This window comes from Talpa occidentalis, unplaced genomic scaffold, assembly GCF_014898055.3.
Source record: "Talpa occidentalis isolate TD23 unplaced genomic scaffold, MPIMG_talOcc4v2.1 talOcc4.5, whole genome shotgun sequence".
Lineage (NCBI taxonomy): Eukaryota > Metazoa > Chordata > Mammalia > Eulipotyphla > Talpidae > Talpa > Talpa occidentalis.
In genome coordinates, this window is record NW_023604861.1 from 126,456,701 (window position 1) to 126,481,464 (window position 24,764).

The window sequence follows — 24,764 nt, forward strand, 5'->3', positions numbered from 1 at the left end:
CTTTTTAGTGTAACAATTCTGACTGTTTTGTTCTTGTTTGTAATAACTGTAAGTAGATTAATAGAAATTCACCAGATCAGAAATAATATAAAACTATTTGTAACCCTTTGAAAAAAATAAGTAAATTCTGTTTATATTGTTAAATTATTAAATCATAGTTTTGTGATGATTCTTTTAAAATGATAAATCTGGAATTGGAAAGGCTTTTGTGACAAGGGTGCGTCTAGCTAATTGTCCCATGCCAAACTGAATCCCTCATTTTTACAGCTTTTTTTTAGAAATTTTCTTTTTTAAAATTTATTTATTTATGCCATACAAGAACTGCGGGTGTAGGCCAGAGGCGTGGTGGTGAGAGGATTCACCAGAGACACAGTGGGGAGCAGAACAGGTGGACCTACTGAAATACACTGCTAAGGGGAGCAGCAGGCAAGACAAGAAAGGTCTACTGCACCACATATGGGTTGCTCCCTGGCTGGGGATTGAACTCGGGCTGCAGTGGCTGCGGATAACCTGATAGCACTGAGACTTTAACCCCTGCGCCACCAGGGAGGCCCCCATTTTTACAACTTTTTAAAACAAGCCAAATTTGATTTTTTTCAGAGCCAATTATTAAGTGACTTTACTATGTTCCCAAATAGATTGTGCGATGTTAGAGAATTTGTAGTGTTGGTAAGTTGGTCTGGGTTGACATTACGGTCATCCATGAGTGTTTGTTGAATGTGTATTGTGATGGTGCTATGTGCCTGGGTTGGAATCTTCTTGAGGAATGTATATTGTGATGGTGCTATGTGCTGAGGTTGGAGTCTTCTTGAGGAAACTGACAAGATGATACTTGTCTCTTAGACCTCCACGTGAATCAGATGTTCCGGTCACCTGAAAGCAGTATCAGGTTCATTATGGGTATTTTGGTCTCCTGAGACAGAACCTATTTGGAAGGTTAAAATTATGTTATTTTTCCAACAGGTTTAAGTATTGAGCTTTGACTCTTGGATCATAGATTGTCTGATTACTTCTGTCTTGTATTTTGCTGTAATGATTTTGGAAAACCTAGGCATGATGACAAAAATAAGCCCAACAGTGGGCCAACAACACCTAAAATTTCTGCTCTATCTAATTTGACCTTTTGAGTAAAGAAAAGTTGTTTTTTATTCTCCTCATAGAACCTGGAATGTGAAGGCTCTTAGGGCAGGAGGTCACAACTCTCCTGATAGTGGTTCTGTCTAGCATCTTGTTAGGATGATTTTGAAAACTTGGCAGCTGAGGAACATAAGATTCTCTTAGACGTGTGAGCTTTACTTGGTCCCTGTTAGGGTGTTGTCTGTTTGCCCCCATTATAGCCTGAAGGGGCCAGATAATCATTCTCTTCTGGGATTAAGCTTGCTTGCTAGCCCTGGAAGCATTTTTTTTCAAAAAAGAAAAAATGATACTCAGGCAACCCTAATACCAAGGGTCCTGTGTTATGTAAAATAGTCCTAAATAGTGTAAGATTTTTTTCTGGAGTGTTTGTGTGTGTCTGTGTCTGTGTTTGTGTTGGGGAGGGAGGGCTTGCATCCACTCACCAACAAACCCACACATATGAGTAATGTGTGTGACACCTGTGTGTGTAATAGAACAGGATGATCATGTGAACAGCAATCATCATTGATTATGATGCAGTAAGGAGAAACAGCTTTATTTAATACAACAAAACTCAAAGTCTAATCCTAGGAGGGTAATTATTCACAAGTAGCTGTGACTCTACTCTGCAGAGTTTCACCCTCCCTTTGGGATTTTTCTCATTCTGTTTATCACTGCACTATCAGAGAGCACTCTGCTTTTAAACTTCACGTCTAGCATGGACCAAACACCAGCCCTTAGTTTTCTTATCTTTCTTTCTTTATCATAGTAAAATACATATAACATAAAATTTACCACCTTAACCATTTCCAAATGTACAGTTCAGTAGTGTTAAGTATATTTACATTGTTGGGAATCAGATCAGAACTTTTGCAGCTTGCGAGTCTTAAACATTGTATCCATTAAGCATCAACTCCCCTTTCACCATGAGTCCCTGGTAATTAGAATTCTGTTGTACTTTCTGTTTCTATGAAACTTGTAAGTGTCAAACATTAGTATAATGTTTTCATGTTGTAGCATGTATGGGGATTTCCTTCTTTGTTATGACTATTATTCCACTGTATGTGTGTATCACATTTTGTTTATCCAAATGGACATTTTCGATCTTTTGGTTATTTTGAATATTGCTGCTATGAAGATGGGTGTACAAATACAGACCCAGCTTTTGGTTTCTTGGAATGTATGCTCAGCGGTGGGCCTCCTGGATCATAGGGTAGTTCTTATAGTTCCTCCACCACATGCAAGTGTTCCAGTTTTTTCCTCACTGTGTGTATTTTTTTTCTGTTTCAGTTTTTCTTTTTTACTAGTAGATTTCCAACTATTATTCCAATTACTAGGTGTGAGCTTTGTGGCTTTGATTAGTCTTTTCTTTAACAATTTTTTTGAGGTTTAATTTACATACCATAAAATTCATCCACTGTGACAGTTTAAATGATTTGTGGTGAGTTTTTATAGCTTTGTAACTACTACCCCCATCTAGTTCTAGCCATTTCTATTTTCAAAAAAGTTCCCTTAACCCATTTGTAGTCAATCTCTACTCACACGTTAGTCCCAAGGCAACCACTGATATAGTTTCTGTTTCTGTTGTTTTGCATTTTCTAGAAATTTCCTATCAACAGAATCAGATAATATATAGTCTTTTATGTCCGACTTCTTTCATTTAGCATAATAATTTTGAGTTGTCCATGTTATAGCAAGTATCAACAGTTCATTTCTTTTCAATGCTGAATATACCCGTTGTATAAATTTACCAAATTTTGTTTTTTCCATTCACTCGTTGATGGACATTTGGCTCATTTCTATTTTTTGGTTACTATGAATAACTACATGAACATTTGCATCTTTGTGTGGATGTATGTTTTTTGTTTCTCTTGGTTGGATACCTAGGAGTAGAACTGCTAGGTTGTGTGGGGTAAGTGTATATTTAACTTTTTAAGAAACTGCCAAACTGTTTTTGAAAGCAAATGTACTGTGTTACTTTCCCACCAGCATATACAAGAGTTCTAGTTTCTCCACATTCTCACCAGCACTTGGTGTATTTTCATTCTTTTGGATTTTAGCCATCCAGGTTAGTGATATCTTCTTGTGGTTTTAATTTGAATTTCCCTTATGGCTAATGATGTTGAGCACTGTTTTATGTACTTTTAAGCCTTTCTTGCATCTTCTTTGGTGCAATTGTCTATTTTAAACGCTTGGCTATTTAAAAGTATATTTAAATAATCTTTTCTTTTTATAACAGTTTTACACTTACAGAAATGTTGCAATGATAGAACAGAGTTTCCATATGAACCTCACTCAGTTTTCCCTGTTGACATGCTGTGGATGAACCAATCATGATATTATTAACAGAACTCAGTATTTTATTGGGATTTCACTAGCTCTCCCACCCCCAATGTGCTTTCTGTGCTCCAGGTTCCCATACAGAGTGCCATGTTATGTTATTTCATTGTGTCTCCTATGGTGTCTCTGCACTGTGACAGTTTTCCCCCATTTGGTAATTGGGTTGTTTGTACATCTGCATTTTATGGGTTCTTTATATATTTTGGGTATTCATTCCTTATCAGATAGATGATTCACAAATAATTTTTTCCAAACTATGTCTTACCTTTTCATTTTCTTAATGGTCATCTGAAGAGCATAAGGTTTAATTTGAGGAAGCCCAACTAATCAAATTTTTAATGGATTGTTCTTTTGATGACATCTGAGAAATCTTTGCCTTACCCCAGCTCACAAAGATTTTCTCCTCTGTTTTCATTAAAAGTTTTATAATTTTAATTCTTCCATTGCTGACTATAGTCTACTCTTGTGTTAATTTTTAGCTAGTGTGTGTGTGTGTGTGTGTGTGTGTGTGTGTGTTTTGAGTTAAGGGTCTAAGTTCCTGGTTTTTGCATGTGGATATCCAGTTGTCAGAACATTTGTTGAAAAGACTGTCATTTGCCTCTCGGTGCCTTGGCATCTTATCAAAATCAATTCATTGTAAATGTAATATTTCATCTCTGGACGTGCAGTTTTGGTCCTTTGAGCCATATGTCTGTCCTTGACCTTGCTTAAAAGTAAGTTTTCACTTTGGTTAGTCTAAGTTGTTTTCACTTTCAAAATTATTTTTGCTATTCTAGGTCCTTTACATTTCAATGTAAATTTAGAATACACCTTCGTTTTTTGGTTTTTTTTTTTAAGATTTATTTATTCATGCATTCAAGAGCTCAGGTACAGGCCAGAGGTGCAGGGGATGAGACGATTCACCAGAGACAGAGTGGGGAACAGAACAGGCAGATCTACTGAAATACACTGCTAAGGGGAGCAGCGGGCGAGACAGGAGAGCTCTGTTGTACCATGTGGGTTGCTCCCTGGCTGGCTGGGAATTGAACTCGTGCTGCAAAGGCTGCAGACAGCTTCATAGGCTGCGTCTTAACCCCTTGCGCACCAGGGAGGCCCTACACCTTCAATTTTAACAACAAAAACCTACTGGGATTTTGATATGGATTCCATTAAATCTATCATCAGTTCTCTTCCTCCCTTCTCTGGCACTCTTCTACCCTCCTTCTCCCTGGTCTGTTGGTTGGTTGGATTTTTTATTTATATTTTTGTTGCCTACTTTGCATTTGAGTAGCTAATCTTATCTAGAACATACTCATTCTTATATGTTTAACAAATCTTTAGCAGGACCTACAATTATGAAGATATTCCCTTTGGTTTAACTTACTTTTACATCCTGATTTAATAATGTTAGTGAAAAATCACTTTAGTGACTTCACATTACACCTAAAATAGAAACCAAGTCCACAGAAGGGTCTACAGAATTCCACAAGGTCTTGCACCTGCCACTTTCCCACTGAACTCCATACTCTTGTTACACTGGTTTTGTTGTTCCTTAAAAAATACTAAGTATGTTCCCATCTCAGGACCTTTGGACATATTTCATTCCCTGCAGATGGTCCTCATCCTGATGTTTAATGTCGCTCATTCCTTTAGATCTTGTTTAGTTGAATCTCTCCTTAAATGTTAGCCTCTCAGAGGGACTTTTCTTCGTTATCTTACGTAAAAGAGCGCCACTGGTCTTTCTGTGTCCTCTTACTTTGCTTTAAGTGTTCATTGCCCTTACATTGTATGACCTTTTTAAATACATTTTGTATCTGTTTATAATCTGCACTCCACTAGGTGGGAAGCCCTTTGAGTATAAGTACTTTGTTTCCTGCTGTATTACCAGAGGATATAGTGGGCCTGGCATATGGTAGACCTTAAAAATTTGTGGAGTAAATAAATACATGTGTATGTACTCATGGCTTACTAGTAGCATTGGTCTTCATGAAACGTTTACAAGAAATGATGTCAGTATGTCAGATGAAGCTGACTTTCCCTATATTTTATAGCACTAGAACTAATAATATCAGAAATTTGGTTGGAAGCCATGATCCTCCAGTTCATTGTGATCACTAAAAATAAAAAAAAAAAAAAAAAAAAAAAAAAAACATGCAAAGTAGTTGTTCTAAACACTGTAGAAAATCTGCTTTTCAAGGAGTTCCATCTCTTCCCCAAACACAGGGATCACCTGTCTCCTAATTCCATACACACATTGAATCTCAGAATTAGACTTCAGTGAGTGGGATTCTTAACTGGAATCTGGTTTAATTTATACTAATCTGAATATTTCATAGCACCTTTATGAGTCTTTATATTGCCCACTTTTAATTTTTGAGTTTAGTATCTAACTTAGCCCTTTTTCTTTCTTAAGATTTATTTATTTATGCATACAAAAGCTGGGGTACAGGCTAGAGAGGTGGAAGATGACAGGTTTCACCAGAGACAGAGTAAGGAACAGAACAGGCAGAGTGACTGAAATACACTGCTGAGGGGAGCAGCGGGCAAGACAGGAGAGGTCTGCTGCGCCATGTGGGTTTCTCCCTGGCCAGCCGGGGATTGAACTTGTGCTACAGAGGCTGCGAATTGCTTCATAGTGTGGTGCTTAACCCTTTGCACTACGAGGGAGGCCCCTAGCCCTTTTTCTTAAACTTCAAACCTGTCTACATATTTCTACCAAATTAATCTTCTTAAATCACTACCTTTATCATATTACTTCCTATTTAAAAATCTGCAAAACTCTCTTGCCTGTATAATTAAGGAGACACTCCTCATGTTGGAATTCAAGGCCCTGTGTAATCGGGACCCACCTTCCTTTTTGAATCTTATCTTCTTCTGCTTAATTCATGCAGTACAAAGACCCTGCTTTCATCAGACCTGCCTCTGTCCTACACTTTAAAACTTTATACCCCTCCCCGCCCCTGAAAAGCTGCTTTATGATGTCCTAGTCCAGCTACCCCGTTTCCTGAATGCCCTTCTTGCTGCTCTTACAAACTATCCATGGTTTGTGTATCCATGAACCAAGCTTAAATTCTGCTCCATTCATTAAACTTTCTTTGGATTCTGTGCAACTAATTCATGTGAATTTCTTCTTTCCTACCCTGAATTCCTTGGTTTTATCAGTCATTTCGTCACCCAATAAAATGCTGTCTACTCCTTTAAGGATTTACTGAGTACATTTTAGAGCTGGACGTCTTAAGATTGTAATCACCTTCCTTACACTATCAACTTCTTTAGGACTAAGATTGCCTTTACCAAGTGCCTGGCACAGTCAGGAGTCTGTGGGTGCTTGTGGCATATAAAGCACTATTGTAAATTCTAGTTGAATTGGGTTAAATTTGGCAAACTTCTTGAAGTCCCTCTTCAAGGTCTTCAAGAGAGCCATACTTATTTGTTTGATAAGACTTTGCTGATCTTCCTGAAGATTTGGAAGTCAATCAAAGGAAGGTTACTTAGATTGTAAAAATCTGGGGTTTTTTATGAGCTTTTGGAGATAAGTTCTTATTTACTACTTGAAATAATCCTGGAGGCCAAGATAAGGTCAAAATAAAGCATCTTCTCCTTTGGTAAAGTAACCTTTTTCTGTTGCCTTACTTATTTTTTTCCTTTTGGATAATGTTAATGGGATCATCTTAAGGGTACAAAATGGAATTCATTGCTTCCAAGTATGAATTTAAGGAAATAGTTTCTAAATTGTGTTGAGTAATTTTCTTCCTTAGTTTTTCATTATTTTTAGTAGAATTCTTTTTGGAATTTAGGGGACTTCTTCATTTGTCTTTAGTCATTTCTTCCAAGCTGTCACCACCTCATGTTGAATTCTGTGTAAGTCCAGCTGTTATTTTTCACTCATTTCCTGTGTCCAGTTTATCACAAAAAAAACCATTCCTGTTAAGAGCGTCTCCATAGAGTTTTTTGAGGTTAATATTTAATGTTTTCATTTTGAGAAATTTATTAAACTCCTGTGATATTATCTGTGAGAACTCAACCCTTTTGAGAGCTTTAAAACTGGTATACTATGAGAGATAAAAAAAGGTATCCTCAAAATTAAGCCAGCATGAATTTCAGGTGTAAAATCAATTTATTATGTATCAATTTATTTGATGTAAAATCAACATTATTATGATGTATTTATTTCACTCATAAAAAAAGTGAGTAAATACAAATAAATGGTATAACATTACATAATAAACTGTATTTTAAGCACCTTGCATATTTCCACAGAGTAGTTTTTAAAGTCAGTAGTTTTATAGAAAGTTGACTTCATAAGACCAACATTAGAAACCAGAAGACACTGGAGTACTACCATCAGAACAACAAGAGGAAAATAACTATAATTATAAATGGTGTACTCAGTGATATCTTTGTAGATAAATTAAAACAGTTAACTTTGAAGGACTTTTGCTACAGGCAGTTCTAAATGATTTACTTCAAGAAGGAAATTATTCTAGAAGAAAGGACTAAATTATAAAAAAGGGGATGATAATCAAAGAAAATAGTAGATGTGCATTAACCAGAACTCTGCAATAATAATAAATCATGGGGTTATCTGCTTAGTAGCATTTTCTAAAAAGAACTAAAGTGATAAAAAAATGATATGCAAGCCAGAAGAAGATGACTAGAATAAGCCTTCATATAGTCTGGTATTCTTGGGAAGAAGATAAAAATATAATTTTTTGAAATAATGAGTAGAAAAATTACCAGAATAACCTAAAAAGTATTAGAAATAAGACTTATATATAGACTGTATAACTTTTACACTCCCAGGAGGAGAAAAAACAGTATGATTAAAAAATAATCTCAAAGAAGCCACAATAGATCAAGAGAAAGAAAAAGAAGCCTATTCCTAAGGAACAGTGAATGAGGTGAAAATCTTACGACTCTCTCTTGATTTTGCCTGCAACCTTTAGAAGTGGAGTGGAGTGGTTAATTGGTGTGTCTTTAACTGTGTCATCATACCACTCTAGTCTACTTGAAGCAAGGTACTAGCCAGACCTAAAAGAGCAAATTGGTGAATGGCGTGCCTGAATTAGACTTTAAATGCAAAAGATGTCCAGACAGGGAATTCAAAGAAGGGTAGCTAACAGACAAACTGTTTGGCAAAAATCCTTGGGTGGGAGGAGTAATAATGACTAGATAATATTCTCTGAAGGACACCTGAATGCTTCAAAGTAACAGTGCTTCTCAAACGTACTAAATGCAGCAGGCCAGCTCTGCCTCTAAATCACCCTTGGTGTTTAATTTCTGGGCCAAAAGAATCTAAAAGTAATTTTGAATTCCTTAATACTTTAGGGAGTTTGCCAGGGGAATAAAGAATCACACATCATTTCATTAAATGTGTTTCAAAGTCTCTGCTGAAAAGGCCACATAGAGATCTTTGGACAGCACTGTGACAGAGGATTGTAAATCAGCCGCAGAAGTAGCTTAGGGATTTCTGGTTCAAAGTGATAGATTCAATCTCCTCTTCCAAAAAAAAAAATGATTTAAAGATAAAAAAATAAGTGAATGCATGCATAGCTACAATTAAAAAAATGAAGTATTCCCCAAGGAAGAAAATAAGCAAGATGCCAAAGGGCAAGCAGTAAGATGCTGTTAACCCAGTGTAAGGACTGTCAGCTACTTTGAGGAGTCTGGAAGAATTTAATACCCCCCCCCAAAAAAAATAACAACAACCTAGTGAAAACTGAGCAGCTACAAAGGTCTTTATAGTGAATATATTTAATACATATAGACTCCTAAAGAATAGAATAACAGTCATAAAATGTTCTGAACTTTAATCAACTAGATATTTTAAAAGTGAAAATCATAATTATTGACAATGTTTTTTTTTTTTTAATTCCACAAATGAGCAGAATACAGCTAGGGATGGATGATAGGCCTTTCTTTAAGGTAAAAAATAAGAACTAAATCAATTTTAAAGTCTCTCTAGAGAGACTAAAGGGAACGGAGAGAGGTGATCCTGTCTGAACACAAAACAGCTGAGAGCGTTTCAGAACCCATGAAAGAATAAGACTCCTGTGAGTATTAAAACAAGTCAAATATGAACCTTCCATGGCTGGGAAGTGGAGCCACTGTGAACTGAGACAAGCTTGCGCCGATGCCCTTGTTTGCCTCTGTGGTTGCCGAAGGTCCTCATGGCATCCTTTGATGCCCAGGGAGCTACATGTGTAAACACTCTTCTAGAACCAGCCCCCTTCGTTCTGAAAGCCAATTAGCTGAGACACAAAGGACCTCATTGTCCAGGGTCGGAGCGCATGACCTGCCCACCACCCGAACCTCCCCAAAATGTGTTCTCTTCAGCCTCCAATGCCTCTTCTTCCCTCTTTGATGTGTTTTTAGTATCAATTAAATCCATATTTTAATCTCTGGGGTCCTATATTCTTCCTCCTACCCCACCAAAAACTAAATTTGCCCATATTGTTTACATGCTCTGCACATTCTGTGCTCTGCTTCCTCTTGTATATCCTTCAAGTTTGTAGCCTTGGAAAAGGAAATCCCACCACTATTTGTTTTTATTATATTTTGGTATGTCATCTGAATCGACTCTTTCTGTTTCAGCCAAGCATTCTAACACATGCATCCACTTTATTTTTTAGACTTACTGTTGATACCCAAGTGTTTGTATGAACTAGTCATCTCCCTGATTTGTCGGGCCGGCTTTTCTTGCCTCTTCACTTATCTAAGCAAATGATAGAATTCTCTCCCAGATGCTTGGCTTGCTGGTCTGGGTTTCATTTTGTCGTCTTATATTTTTTAGTGAATATACTTGTACCTTTTTTTTTTTTTACCATTTTGTTTTGTTTAGAAAAGTTTAGCACCTGGGTTTGAATATTTATCAAACTCAGGAAGTGTAAAGATATAGTGAAAATTGGGAAGGACTGAGAGAATAAAGCTGTAGAGTCTGTACAGTGACTAGAGAGAGGAAGCTATTGGCCCTAATGGGGAGATTAGTAGAGAATGATACTTGGGGACAGACTGATGACATGGGAGCCAGGCCTAGGACAGAAATATCAGTTGTGAGAAATCAGATGGGTCCATCAAAAGCCTCCCCGAGCACTGAAGCTAACAGAAAATTGTCGTGATACTTAAGTCACACTAGCCAAATGCAGGCTGAAATGTGCTGGTGCCAGTGGAGAGGGAGACAGGGAGCAGATAGATTTAAGCAAGAGCTGCTGAGCAGATGAAACAGATAAGAGGCCAAGGATGAGTCTCATCAGGTGAGTGCCCTGCTCCAGGTGTCCTGGGAGGCCCATCAGCAGCTCCCACTGCGTCCGCCTGCTGACAAGCTGCCTATATGAATTAAGGAACTCCTGCATCAAAGGGGTTGTCCTGTTTTTTCCCACTCCACTTGCACTTCCATTAACTCCTCTTCAACAAAACAAAAAATCACCCCTCCCTCCCTGACAGCTGTCTGCCTAGTCTGCTTAGGGGACAAGGACTGCAGGCTGCTCGCTTGGCCAGCGGCAGGCCCTTTGGTTCTGGAATACTCCTTAAAGTGCCCCTCAGAATGGAATTGCTAATGGGGTTAATAGGGTCACTGACTTGCAGCAGGACGTGGATTCACTTGCAAGAGGGGTGTGTTTTCATGTTTGAGCTTTGAGGGAGCGGTACCTCCACTGGGTGCTGTGGCTGCTGTCTGGTCCCTGCTGCTTTTGAGGCGTGATGTGCTGACAGTGTGGTGGTGTGTCTGCCTCCTAATGAATTGTTCTCTTGTACCTGCTCTTTCCCAAAATGCTCTCTGGGATAAACTCCCTTGTCGAGAAGATTCTTTGTCATGTGACTGTTCTGTTTCCTTAGAGACAACAGCAGTTTAGAGCACTGATGCCAGGGCCATGTGAAAGAAGACATTTCTGCCGAATGTAAGGGTTTGATAGCTTTTCCTCGCCTTTATGTTTTTGCTGCTTGAGCTGCTGGGCTGCTGATGGTTGTGTCTATTTGGGGCAAGGTGCTAGAGCCTCTAGAAGTTCCCAGGCAGCTATTATAAAAATGCAAAGCCCGCCGTACCTTTTCCTGTCTGTTTAATTGTAAAAATACTCAAGAATCAGCCTGTCTTCTATAGTAATATATTTGCTTTCATTTTTGAAAACACATTTCAGTAGTGATCAGGTCAGGAAATGACACTCATCATGCATTTCACTGATCTCTCTGTGATCAGTAACTTTTGAAGTATTTGTCATCTTTTCTCACCTGCCTAGAAATATAGGAGTTGATATCTATATGAAGTAGTGACAGTGTCCTCTCTCAGTTTAATGAATGAGGAGAAGAAAAGGTAGGATTCATTGTGGAAAGATTTTTAAAATAAAAGAGAAATGGCTGCTTTATTTCTGTTTATTTGGTTGTATTTTGTAAGACCCTGGCCTGCCGTTAAATATTACATATTAAACTAAGCAGGACTGTAAGATAATTTGTTAATTATGACTTCAGCTTTCACTTCTGTCCTTTTCCAGAGCAAGAGACCTGGTGCTCTGGGTGTCTCTGGATGCTGTCTAGTGGTGAAAGTACCAAATGAGAATGTGTTTGTGGTAAACCTTTCCTTCCTGAGAAACGTTTCATTATAAGTCTTACACCACAAATGGCCGCACTGCCCGACTAGATTGAGGCCCATGTGTCTATTGACAGGTCTTTTTTACGTCAATGAATTAGTTGCAAGGCCACGGTTTAGGTTTTAGAAACTTTAAATCTTTCCTGTTGGCTAATTAATTGTAAATGACCACTAAAGTAAAATGTACTTCCTAGGAAGTACAAAGAAACCTCTTTGTAAATATGTAACATGATGTTTATGCTACATTTCCGTACCATACAATTATTTTTTTAACCTTATGCTCTTCCAAAAGAAAGTTTTGTTTAACTTTTCTGCTTTGGTGTATAACTATATATAGACCTAGTGGAATAACAGGAGATAGTTGGTACATAGAAATAACTGAAGAACAAAACCTCACTCTACTTTAGGAGGATAGAAATGGTCTGGTTTTCTAGAGAATAATACAATTGTAGAGATTAAAGGCATTTTAGAGTCTACCTTAATATTACACCAGAGTTACAGTGTGCCATGATTGTGGATCAGAGGAAATCCCATATAATCCTCTTCATCATAATAGGATAATCAGGTAAAAAAAAAAAAAAAAAAAAACAACCCAGCTTCCTTATTAATTGTACATTGTTTCAATTTGGGAGTCTATTTCAATTTGGGAGTTTGCGAATAGGTTTACAGCCTATTAAATAGTGTCTGAGAAGAGAGGAGCAAATGCTGCCCTCATCTTAAAGTTGTGTCCTTCTGGGCTGGTCACCCCAGCAAAGATCAGGAGCATTTGGATCCTGGACACTGCTGTGTACACTTTTAATCTTTAGGTAAGTGAATCTTTTCTGTTGCTGTCGATTTATTCTGCAGCCTTTCTTTTTCCTGGGATCAATACCAAGAAGGACTTTTTGGAGATACTGAAATTTCAGGAACCATTTCTCTGTTATAGAGAAGGGAAAAGAATGTCACCTTGGCTAGTTATGTAGAAGGACATTCAGGATGGGTACCTGGGAGATTTGAAAATGGGTTTAGAAGCGGCAGAACAACTTGTTTGAAAGGTATGGAAGTACATTGAAAGATAAAAGAATAAAGGTATGTGTGGTATGGGTTTGAACAGGTAAAAGTCCCATCTACTGAGTAAAAAGAAAATTGCTGGGCCCGGCCTGCAGGTCTGTCCAGCAGGCAAGTGGTGGACACTGGTGTCAGTGCTGCAGGGTGGGGGTTGTAAAGGTTGTCAAGAATAAGACCTACTTCAAGAGAGAAGAAGGTGAGAAAGCAAAACTGATTACTGTGTTGAAAAACGCTGGGCAACCCAGGATAAGAACAAGACCAGCGCACCCAAATACACGGTGATAGTTGGTGTAAGCAACAGAGATACCATGTGACACTGCCGATGCCATAGAGGAGGAGACCTGATCATTTGTGCATGTTGTACTTGACACTCCCAAAGGGTGGTGTGAAGCTTGGCCTGACCCGTGGTGCCGCAGCATGCTGTACTGGCTGCTGCTGGGCTTCTCAGTAGGTTTGGCCTGGACAAGATCTGTGAAGGTCAAGTAGAGGTGACTGGAGATGAGTACAACGTGGAAAGCACTGATGGTCAGCCTTCACTTGCTATTTGGATTTGGGCTTGCCACAACTACTACTGGAAATAAAGTGTTGGCGGCCCCGAAGGGAACTGTGGATGGAAGCTTATTTGTTCCTCACAACACCAAGCGATGCCCTGGTTATGACTCAGAGAGCAAGGAATCTAGTACGGGAGTACATCGGGAAGCACATCACAGCTGGAATGCTACAGATGACGTGTGTTGCTAAGGGACGATGAAGATGCTTGTGAGAAACAATTCTCTCAACACATAAAGAACAGTGTAACTCCGGACATGATGGAGGAGACATCTGAGAAAACTCCTGCTGCTACAAGAGTGAATCCTGTCTGCAAGAAGCCACCTAAGAATGAAGTTAAGAGGAGGTGGGATCATCCCCAAGTGTCTGTTGCCCAGAAAAAAAGAGCCAGTAGCTCAGCAAGCTAGTTTCTGGGGAGCTCAGGCATGGGCTGCTGAGAGCTAATGAACCAAACCATTTCTTATGGAAATTTTTCAGTAAAGACAATGTAAAAATAAACTTACTGACCAAGCAGTGGGAAAAATAAGAGAGAGAACTGCAGAACTGTAACCTTAGCTCCACCACTACAAACATGTTCTAGAAGGAGCAAGATAGTGAGCCAACAGTGCAAGTAGAGGGTGGGGTAAGGACCTGCCCGCCTGGGTGGATTCCTGCGGATGAGGCTGTCCTGGGCCAGTGGGAGAGCGACCAGCCACGGTGCCCATGGCCCCACACAGGCTGGCAGGAGCCAGGCGTGGTTTTGTTCATTCACCCTGTTATTCACCCACAAGTTTTGAGTACCTATTGTGTTTAAGCAACAGTATTATACTTTCACATCCTGTTTAGAAAGTCCGATCTAGAAAGTGTTTACTTCTGGATCTAAGTCAACTCAGAAAGCCAAAATAAGTAATTACACTCAGTGTTGGGTCTGAGCCCAGTTTAAACTTTTTTTTTTTTTAAATCAACAGCCTGGCTGATATAATAGATAAATTCCTTATTCAATCTGTCTATTTTGTTAGAATGAGATGAAGAATCTACAAGATTTTTTAGATTAGGATTAGATTTTAAAGCCATCCTAATAAACTTGAGAGATATTTTTGAAGGAAACACTCAATACTAACTCAACTAGTCTCCCTGGAGAGCCTAGAAGTGGTTATGAATGGATGCTTTGTAGTCAGATGATTTGAGTTCAAATAGGCACTTAGAATACAGAGTATAATGATGTCATCAGAGAAACAATAAGTCACCCCAAAACTCTACTCTGGAGCTATTATTGTTTTACCTTCCTTTAGAAATAGCTTTAAAGAACCATAATCTAACACCATGCTGTTGGTTTTAAGTTATAGACTAAACAATCTAATAAGTTTTTCTAAAAGTGTAGCAATCAAAGGCAGTAGACACTCCAGTGTCATGAGGAAGAATGCAGATTTGAGAGCTGTATTGCCTCGGTTCAGACCCTTCTTCTGCCATGGCTTGGCTGTGACCTCAAGTATGTTACTTCGGGGCCTCCCTGGTGGCGCAGGCGGTTGAGTACCACACTGTGAAGCTGTCCACAGCCTCTGTAGCGCAGGTTCGATCCCGGCTGGCCAGCGAGAATCCCACATAGCGCAGCAGACCTCTCCTGTCTCGCCCGCTGCTCCCCTCAGCAGTGTATTTCGTCAGTCTGCCTGTTCTGTTCCCCGCTCTGTCTCTGCTGGATCCTCTCACCCTCCTACGCATGTCTGGCCTGTACCCTGGTTCTTGTATAAAATAAATAAATCTTTTTTAAAAAGTTACTTCTCTGTAACATACTTAATGTAACATACTTATGGTTTCTCCATCTGTAAAACAAAGATGATATAGTATCAAAGATTGTTGCTGTGAGGTTGAAATGAGTGAATCCATGGGGAATGTCCTTCTGAGTCTGGCATATAGTAACAAGCAGTTGGTGTTGCTGATACTATTAAGGACACACTCTTCTGTGATGAGTCTATGACTGAGTCAGAGTGTATGACACAATTGACACAGACCAAGTCGTAATGGGGTTAGGTAGCCAGAGATCTACCACTCTCTCTAGTAAACAAAAAAAAAAAAACCTTGCTTTTGCTACAAAAACTATACCCATACCTACCAAGTATAAGAACTATTAATGTCATTATGCCATTGTCAGAGAATAGTCTCACCAAGCTAAATAGGACTGAAAAATTACTTTTTGCATACTCAACAATCAGGTATTTCCTGAGTGCCCATTGCATGTTTGCTGCTGTGTCAGGTACTTGAAAATGCAGTGATTAAATAAATAAATTTCCTACAGTCTAGTAGAGAAAATAATGTAGACTGATCTAAAGTGTTTACTTTCTTTTGGGGGGTGTGGTGGTGAGCTATTAGGAGGTTGTAGAACTTTGAATTTACTGAAAACATCTAACAGGTCTTCTAAATGTCTCATCTCAAAGTTCTCTCTAGGTTCATACAACACTTTCCTTTAAAGTTTGCTTTCTAGGGCCTCCCCGGTGGCGCAGTGGTTGAGCGCTGGGTTGCGAGGCTGCCCGCAGCCTCTGCAACGCTGGTTCGATCCCCGGCTGCTCCCCAGCCACCGGAGGAGGGTCCCACGTGGCGCGCAGACCTCTCCTGCCGCCCGCTGCTCCCCTCAGCAGTGTACTTCAGTCTGCCTGCTCTGCTCCCCGCTCTAGCTCTGGTGAATTCTCTCACCCACCTGCGCTTCTGACTGTACCCAGTGCTTGTATAAATAAATAAAAATAAATTTAAAAAAAAAAAAAATAAAAAAAAAAAATAAAGTTTGCTTTCTAAATGATGACAAAAATAATACAGGCTGCTTGAGAAAATTTGGCTCAGATTCTTTTTTTTCTGTTTTATTCTTTCCTGTTCTCGATAGATAGATAGATAGATAGATAGATAGATAGATAGATAGATAGATAGATAGATAGATAGATGGATTACATGAAGCATCTTTCTGAAAATCAGGAAGATAAAAATTTCACCTTATACTTTTAGTAATAAATGAAGGCCCTGTTTCAGAAAATCCTCTCTAGGAGGGAACCCTTGTCACTGTTGGTGAGAATGTAAATCAGTGTAGCCATTATGAAAGCAGAATGGAGATTACTCAAAAATTAAAAATAGAAGTTCTACATGAACTTCCATACAATACCCAGTCATCACACTTGTATTTACCTGAAAAATAAAAACCATAGTTTGAATAGTTGTGTGCACCCTTATGTTTATTGCAACATTATGTACAATAGTCAAGCGCTGGAAGCCACCAAAGTGCCCATCCACAGGGGACTGGCTAAAGAACGGTAGAATACTACTCAGCCATGTATTAAAACAAGATAAAATCCTGACACTTGCAAGAGGGATGACTTAGAGGCTATTATGCTTAGTGAAATAACTCAGATGCAGGGAGACAAACACTGTATGATTTCACTCATGTGATATATGTGGAGATACCAAATGAATCAACTAAATAAAATAAAAATAAACTTTTAGAAAAGACCAACTAGTGTTTACCAGAAGGGAAGAGGAAAGAGGGACAAGTAAATTGGGTAAAAGGGACCACCTATATTGGTGAGAGATGGAATTGGATTTTCAGTGTTCACCTTTATGTAGTATATACATTCAGTAGTATCCACTTGTAGTGTACACATGCAGTGATGCACACCTGAAAGAGACACAAGGTCATTATCCAATGTTACATAAAGAAAAAAGAAAAATCCTCTCCAGCCTTAAAGACTACCTTTAAAAATTAATAATTACTGTTTTATAAGGGAAAATGTTCTGTAATTTCAACAAATTGCATTTCATATTTAAAACATTTTATGAGTCATTTGTATTTCCTATTTTTTAGTGTACATTTTCATTGTGCCCATTTATTAAATTGAAATCTTAATAACATTCTTATAAATATGTAAGAATCCCTCATATATTAAGGCTATTAAATCTCATTTTGTTTTCTCCCAATTTATATAATTAAGCATTTATGTTTAGCTCTTTAACACCCTAATAAATATATATACTTTTATATAAAACATTATTTATACATATACACATACACACGAGGTGATCTCAGTATTTTCCCATAACATAGACAGATTGTCTTCTTTCTTATATTTCTTTTAATATAATTAATTTTAGAAGATTTTAAAGGGACGATGAGTTACTCATTTTCTACTATTAGCTTAAAAACCTTAAGAGAGATTCTGTGGTTAATTTCAAGTTAGTCTACATTCCAGATCACCCACCACAATGATTTTGAGTAGCCTTGTCATAAGAGAACTCAAGAAAATGATTTATACCAGTGAGTTAAATTTTTACTTTATAATAGGAGTTGTGTCTAAACAGTAACAAGAAATTCTGTACCTGTTATCTAAGCCACCCTCTTAGTGAATATTTCTCCACAACTGTCCTCCACCTAAAAAAAAAAATCACTTTATAGTGATTGGAATACCCTAACAGCCCCAATTTAAATCATGACACTCAAATATTTGCAAACTTGACATCTCACCAGAGTTCCATTCTCCTATTTCCAACTGCTTTCCAGATATCATATACCTGTACTTAACAATGGCTCTTCAACTGAATAGGATTTCAATTCTGAAATTGAAATAATCATCTCCCCCTCTTGGAAGGCATTTAGTGTAATTTTAGGATTTCAATTCTGAAATCCTATTACCCTTACCTTCTTACTTATTCTTTCTACCCCCACAATCCAATACCAAATCCTCTTTCCTATTCTTGTGTTCCATAGTTTGGACATTGATATCACCATCCCCCCCCGTAATCAAAGTAAAAATCTTCATTATTCTTTACTCCCTAATTCCATGTACTTAATCAGTCACCAGATTTTATTTTACTTCCAGAATATTTTTCCTTTTGTCCTGTTTCCATTTTTACTACCATTGTCCCCCCTCATAATCACTGATCTGGACAATTGCCATAACCTCTTAATTGGTCTCACAGCTTCCATCCCTTCATCCTGACAAACTCACTCTACATAAATGATTTTTAAATGGGGGCATGCATTAGAATCCTTTTTCCCCTTTCAGATTTACTAAATTGAGGGTAGAACTTGGGTGTCTTCTTTTCCAAAAAGCTTCCCGGATGATCCCTGTGCATGCCTCTCATTAAAATCAGCATTTTATAAATGTCTAGAGTTCTTTTTTTTTTTATTATAGAGGCATGTTTTATTTATTTATTTGTTTGTTTGTTTTGTTTATACATGCACTGGGTACAGTCAGAAGCGCGGGAGGGTGAGAGAATTCACCAGAGCCAGAGCAGGGAGCAGAGCAGGCAGAGAGACCGAAGCACACTGCTGAGGGGAGCAGCGGGCGGCAGGAGAGGTCTGCACGCCATGTGGGACCCTCCTTTCGTGGCCGGGGAGCAGCCAGGGATCGAACCAGTGCTGCAGAGGCTGCGGGCAGCTTCGCAACCCAGCGCTCAACCACTGCACCACCGGGGAGGCCCTAGAGTTCTTTTCAAAGCCCAACTATAATCACATCATCTTTTGTCTTATAAATGGTCAGTGCTTCCCCTGTTGTCCACAGTACAACGTCTTAGTTTGTGGTAGAACAGGCTTCCTGTCCCTGGTCTTGTATTTTCGTTAGTCTCCTTCAAATGGCTTTGGAACTTGTCGAATAAATTAGACCCAACTATGCCATACATTTTTGGATTTCTGTGCCTTTTCTGATATTATTTCTTCTAAGTAGGGTGCCCTTTTTGTTCTACAACTGGAAAATTATCTCCTCAATATTAATTCACTCTGACTGCTTTTTCCCCTTCTTTCTCCCAGACAGGAATAACTGCTCTGCATCTTGATTTCTTAACACTTTGTCCTTACTTGCTCTCATTGCTCTGCATTTTGGTGATTTGTGTGCACATTGGTCTCCACTGGCATGTAGTCAGGTCATTTGATGAAGATAGTCTATCTTTTATTAGTAGGCAGCCAGTGAGAAGGCCTTTTTTCCTTTAATTAAGAATTAACAGTTTCTCTCCAAGTCTTCTCTTTATACCAGCCTCTTCTGATTGGAAAATTACTTTTTTACCTGTATCATCTATCTATCTGCTAACTCGTTAAAAAAGATATGTCTTACTACAAAAAAAGGAACTTTCCAAATCTGTCCCAAGTGATGGTTGGTACCATTTTGGCATCATGGAACTCATTTGTACCTGAAGATACCTTGCTGAGATCCTCACCAAGGGAAGATGTAGAACATCAGGTGACAAGTTTAAGATTTCAACAGGTTTTGGATGTCAAAAATAATCAACAAAACCAATCTGATGAGTTGTATCAGTTGTAAGTTTCTGTAACTGATACTACTGATGTCTACTTCCTACCCCGAAGCCTTCTTTACAGCTGTCTCTTATAAGACCGAGGAAGAATTTTTTTTAAGTCAGAGTCATTTTTAGTGTATTACATCTCCTAAGACCACATCTGTGCTGCCATCTTTCATAGTGAAGGGCAGGGCTCATGGCTCATCCTGTTCTAAAGGCCCCCTTTATGTTCACAAATGCCTCAAATTATAACTGCCTGTTTCTGTCACAAAACATGTGGGAAAATTGGAAAGGGTATGAAATTTGGGGGCAGTTATAATTTGTTTACAGCTTGCAATGTAATCTTGAATGCCCAATTTTGGATATTGAAGAAGCATACATTGATATGTGTGTTTTAAGATAATAACTGAGCACTTTGTTTTTCCAAGAGGGGGAGATGATTATTAAAGACTTTCGTGACTTCCAGCCAAACTGTTATAAGTCATGAAATGTTATCGCATGGATTAATGTCTAAGGAATTTCAAACTTTTTTCTGCTGTCATTTTCCTCTGAGAACATCAGAAAGGAAATTGAATGCAGCAGTAAGCATGTTCAGCACTGACTGTCCAACATAGCTGCATTCCTTCTCAATGCAATGTGAACATGTCCTTATCTTATTTTGGAAATGGGTTGCTAATAATATATTAAAGAAGCAAAGCTTACTCTGTTTCTGGGACCAGAATGTTTCTGGTCCTCAAGTATGAAAAGCTATGATGCTGGATTTGTTTCCTTCATAGGAATTATCTCCTTGTTCCAGTTAGACAATTGATTTAAAAGAACTGGAGACAAAAAATTATAAAATTAAGCTGACTTCTGTGTACATTTCCATCACTGGTCAACCTAAAACAATGGACTCATTAGCTATAATTCAGCATAGCCACTAGCATTAATAGGCTTTAATAGCATTAAAGTTTATGCAATTGTATGGGGAATATAAAAATAAAATTTATTAAAAAAAAGTTTAGAGCCAAATTGAGTATCTGTCTGAAGGCAGGTAGTAAAATAAGTAATATAGAATTGAATTCCAGCCTAGAAAGTCACATTTCAATTCTCAGTGTCTTACTTAGAGACTTGTCACACAAAGGGAAGATTGTGTAACAATAAGCATAATGTATATACAGCTTAAAAATCAAGAGACCTAAATCTGTCCCCTGCAAATTACTTTCCTTCTTTGCTCCTCTCTGTTAAATGGGAAATCCTTAAAAAAGATTTGCCTTCCAGAAATGAAATTGGTTTTAAACATAGAAGGGGTGGGCATTCCTGGTGGCACAAGGGATTAAGACGCAAACTATGAAGCTCGCTGCAGCCACTGCAGCATGAGTTTGATCCCAGGCCAGGGAGCTACCCACATGGCGCAGCAGACCTCTCCTGATTCACCCGCTGCTCTGCCTCAGCACTGCATTTCAGTAGATTTGCCTGTTCTGCTCCCGACTCTATCTCTGGTGAATGCTCTCACACCCCCACAACTCTGGCTGGGGCCCCAGTTCTTATATGCATAAATAAATCTTTTTAAAAAATAAAAATAGAGGACCTCCCTGGTGGCGCAGTGGGTTGAACACCATGTGTGCAGCTGTCCGCAGCCTCTGCTGTGTGGGTTTGATTCCGGGCCGGCCAGGGAGATACCCACATGGTGCAGCAGACCTCTCCTGCCTTGCCCACTGCTCCCCTCAGCAGTGTCTTTGGTCCGTCTGCCTGTTCTGTTCCCCACTCTGTCTCTGGTGAATTCTCTTATCCTCCCATACCTCTGACTGTACCCCAGTTCTTGTATAAATAAATCTTTTAAAAAAATAGAAGGGGTTAGGGGAAAGAGGGGGAAAGGGGTGGGGAGGGAGGATGAGGGAGAGGAGGGAGGGAAGGAGGAGAGACAGAGGAGGAGGGACTGGTTGATGGTGGATGGACACTGCATCCCTCTTAACCTGTTCTCTAGATTCCTGGCTGCTCCCTGAAAAATTTCCCCTTGATCCTTTATTTGAATGTTCCACTAAGAAATCTACAAAATAATAAAGGGTAAAGTCCCTTAATATTCACCAAGGTGGACTAAGTATAACCTCTACAAAAACATTTTACCTAAGTAACTCAGCTCTTAAAGATGTGGAGAAACCAGAAGGTGCTTCCCACCTTTTTTTTTTTTATTTTTTTTTTAATTTATTTGTTTATTTGTTTGCTTGTTCGTTTATACATGCACTGGGTACAGTCAGAAGCGCGGGAGGGTGAGAGAATTCACCAGAGCCAGAGCGGGGAGCAGAGCAGGCAGAAGGACGGAAGAACACTGCTGAGGGGAGCAGCGGGCGGCAGGAGAGGTCTGCGCGCCATGTGGGACCCTCCTCTGGTGGCCGAGGAGCAGCCGGGGATCGAACTGGCGCCGCAGAGGTCGCGGGCAGCTTCGCAACCCAGCGCTCAACCACTGCGCCACCGGGGAGGCCCAGGTGCTTCCCACCTTTAATGGACAAATTTCTCTGCCTTTTATGGACAAATTTCTCTGAAAGGTACTACTTTCAATTTAGGAGAGGTGAGAAATTTCCTGGAAGGAATATTTAGCAACAAATGCAAGACAGAAATCCTTTATAGCTAAACCTGGTGGGAGGACAACTGAAGAATGACCGAAAGACAGAAGAACAGATTCCTTTCAGAAAGTTTGCATTTGTTCACTCACGATGGACAAATAGACCTGGAGTCCAGAAAACCAGTAGCAAAAGACCGGTCATCCAAAATGCTTACCTTCACATTTAACTTTGGGGGTGGTTGCAAAAAAATGTTCCTATTAGACTGTGGGTCTAAAGTGTCACTTCATTAAGATGTTACTAAAGAATCAATCAATAAAATTTAGTACTTAGCAGTTTAGTTGTTTTGATGAAAAGTAGGCCAGCTCAGTCTGAGGCAGGCAGTGAGCTCTAACCAAATCTCAGGAGACGTGTGCCCCTGGGTGTGTGACTGTTGTGATTCACCAAAGCACCAAACACCCGTGGTCCTATCAACACCTGAATGGCAGAGAAATTAACCAAGGTGCAAAATTCAGAGACTTGTGCTCTAAAACCAGACCCCGAAAGCTGCCCCATCCCCCCAGAGCAGTGTGTGTATGAGGAGCCACTCCTGGCCCAGCACAGGCCTGTGGGCCTGAGACATGGAGGGAGAGAACCCTTCTTGCTGAATTTGCTTAGGCTGGAGGTATCGATCTCTTCCTCTACTCTCCACGGTCCCAGTGTGCTTATCAGAAATGATAGTTGGTTCTTTTGCCCTTATCACTCTTTCTTGTGTTCCACCTAATCATGTTGGTAATTATTAATATAATGTAAATGTTTTTCCTTTCAGTCCCCCTCGTCCTCTGACGAATATCAACGACACCATGGTGAGCCACATGTCCTCCGGGGCGCCCACTCCCACCAAGAGGTATGTGTGGCTGCGCCTGGCCTCTGCTCAGGGCTGGCCCCAGGCGCAGCGTCCCCAGGGCAGGCTCCAGGACTGCCTTGCTTCCTCCTCCTTTGGCTCTCTTTTAGTAGTAGTTTCTACTTTTTATCTTCCTTTTTCCCCCTACTAGCTCATAAATAGAGCACCTGAAGGAGTCTGCTTTTGAGGGGTGCTTGAGGTGAACACAGTGTCAAAGCAGATTGGCATGTTTGAAACCTTTTAAAAATAATCAACAGCATTTTGATGGTCATGAGTTTTAAGAATTTTATGTGGTGTTCTTTGAGTGTGTAAGATCAGACTGCTTCCTGATCACTCTGTGAATTGAATTAATCCCCTATAAATATTCTCCTAAATCACCCTGTATATGATTTGTAAACATTTAAGTTGGAACGCCCGAGTCTCTCTTTCCACTATACTCAAGGGGCTTTCTTTAGAGCCCTTCAAGGACCTAGAACTGTGGACTCCTCTCTCCTCCTCCTTTAATTTACTCTTCTCTCAGGCAGGACTTAAAAGAACTATATAAATGGCTTACTCTTTATTTGATTAAGCTGTTCCATGACCAGAGCAGAAACTCCCTCAAGGGCACAACCATTAAAGAATTTTTTCTAACAGCCATCACTCAAAAAGAAAAAAAACAACAAAGACATTCCAACCCACTACCCAAGTCTTTTCTGAAGAAAACCACGCCGTGCCATGTGTACTGACTGCTTTGGGTTAACTCGGTTGTAGAAATGTCACCTGATTAATGACACCTTAACTTAATAGATACTGTGTGTGTTCCCATTGACTAAAACTCCAAGATGACTGATGCGAAGAATCATCTGTATCACTTGGTAAAAATACAAATTTGGGGGGCCTCTCTGGTGGTGCAAGTGGTTAAGTCTTAGCACCATAGAAATGTTGGCAGCCACTGAGGCAAGACTTCGATCCCTGGCCAGGGAGAAACCCACATGGCGCAGCAGACCTCTCCTGTCTCACCTGCTGCTCCCCTCAGCAGTGTATTTCCGTGGATCTGCCTGTTCTGCTCCCCACTCTATCTCTTAGTTTTCTATGTTAAGTACAGTAGCATTCACATCCAAACCCAGAATCTAAATATCAACTCAGGGAAGTTCCCTTTTCAAAACTGGGGAAACAGGTGGATTGGTGAAAGAAGTCAACCTGTGGGTTTTATGTTTTAGCCCTGCCATGTATTAGGGTCTCAGCCCATCTGAGTTTTCTCCTTCATTGACTAGTTTTGTCACTCCACGTCACCTGAATCCCTGAGGGCCTGGAGACCGAGGGCACTGTGCACTCAGTGACCACAGCTGACTGTTGCTGTGGAGGCAATTGGAGAGCAGAGCTTTCTGACAGTGTTTTGCTGCTTGAGAAGCTGAAGGGAGCAACCAGGAGCAGAAATAATCATGGCTGCCTCTGAAAGGACTAACCTCTAGACTCGATGTTACTGTCTGAAAGCCCAGGGACCATCTAC

The 24,764-nt window shown here is 39.6% G+C and overlaps 1 protein-coding gene across 5 annotated transcripts in view; it reads left to right on the plus strand.

Moving 5' to 3' along the window:
* The window catches only part of DTNB (dystrobrevin beta), a 192,356-nt gene that overhangs the window by 107,272 nt on the left and 60,320 nt on the right, over nucleotides 1-24,764 (plus strand). For all 5 annotated transcript variants that reach the window (XM_037528399.2, XM_037528400.2, XM_054701271.1 and 2 more), the window contains one exon: nucleotides 23,201-23,278. In XM_037528399.2, the coding sequence (XP_037384296.1) occupies nucleotides 23,201-23,278 (78 nt within the window). The remainder of the gene's footprint in view (nucleotides 1-23,200; nucleotides 23,279-24,764) is intronic.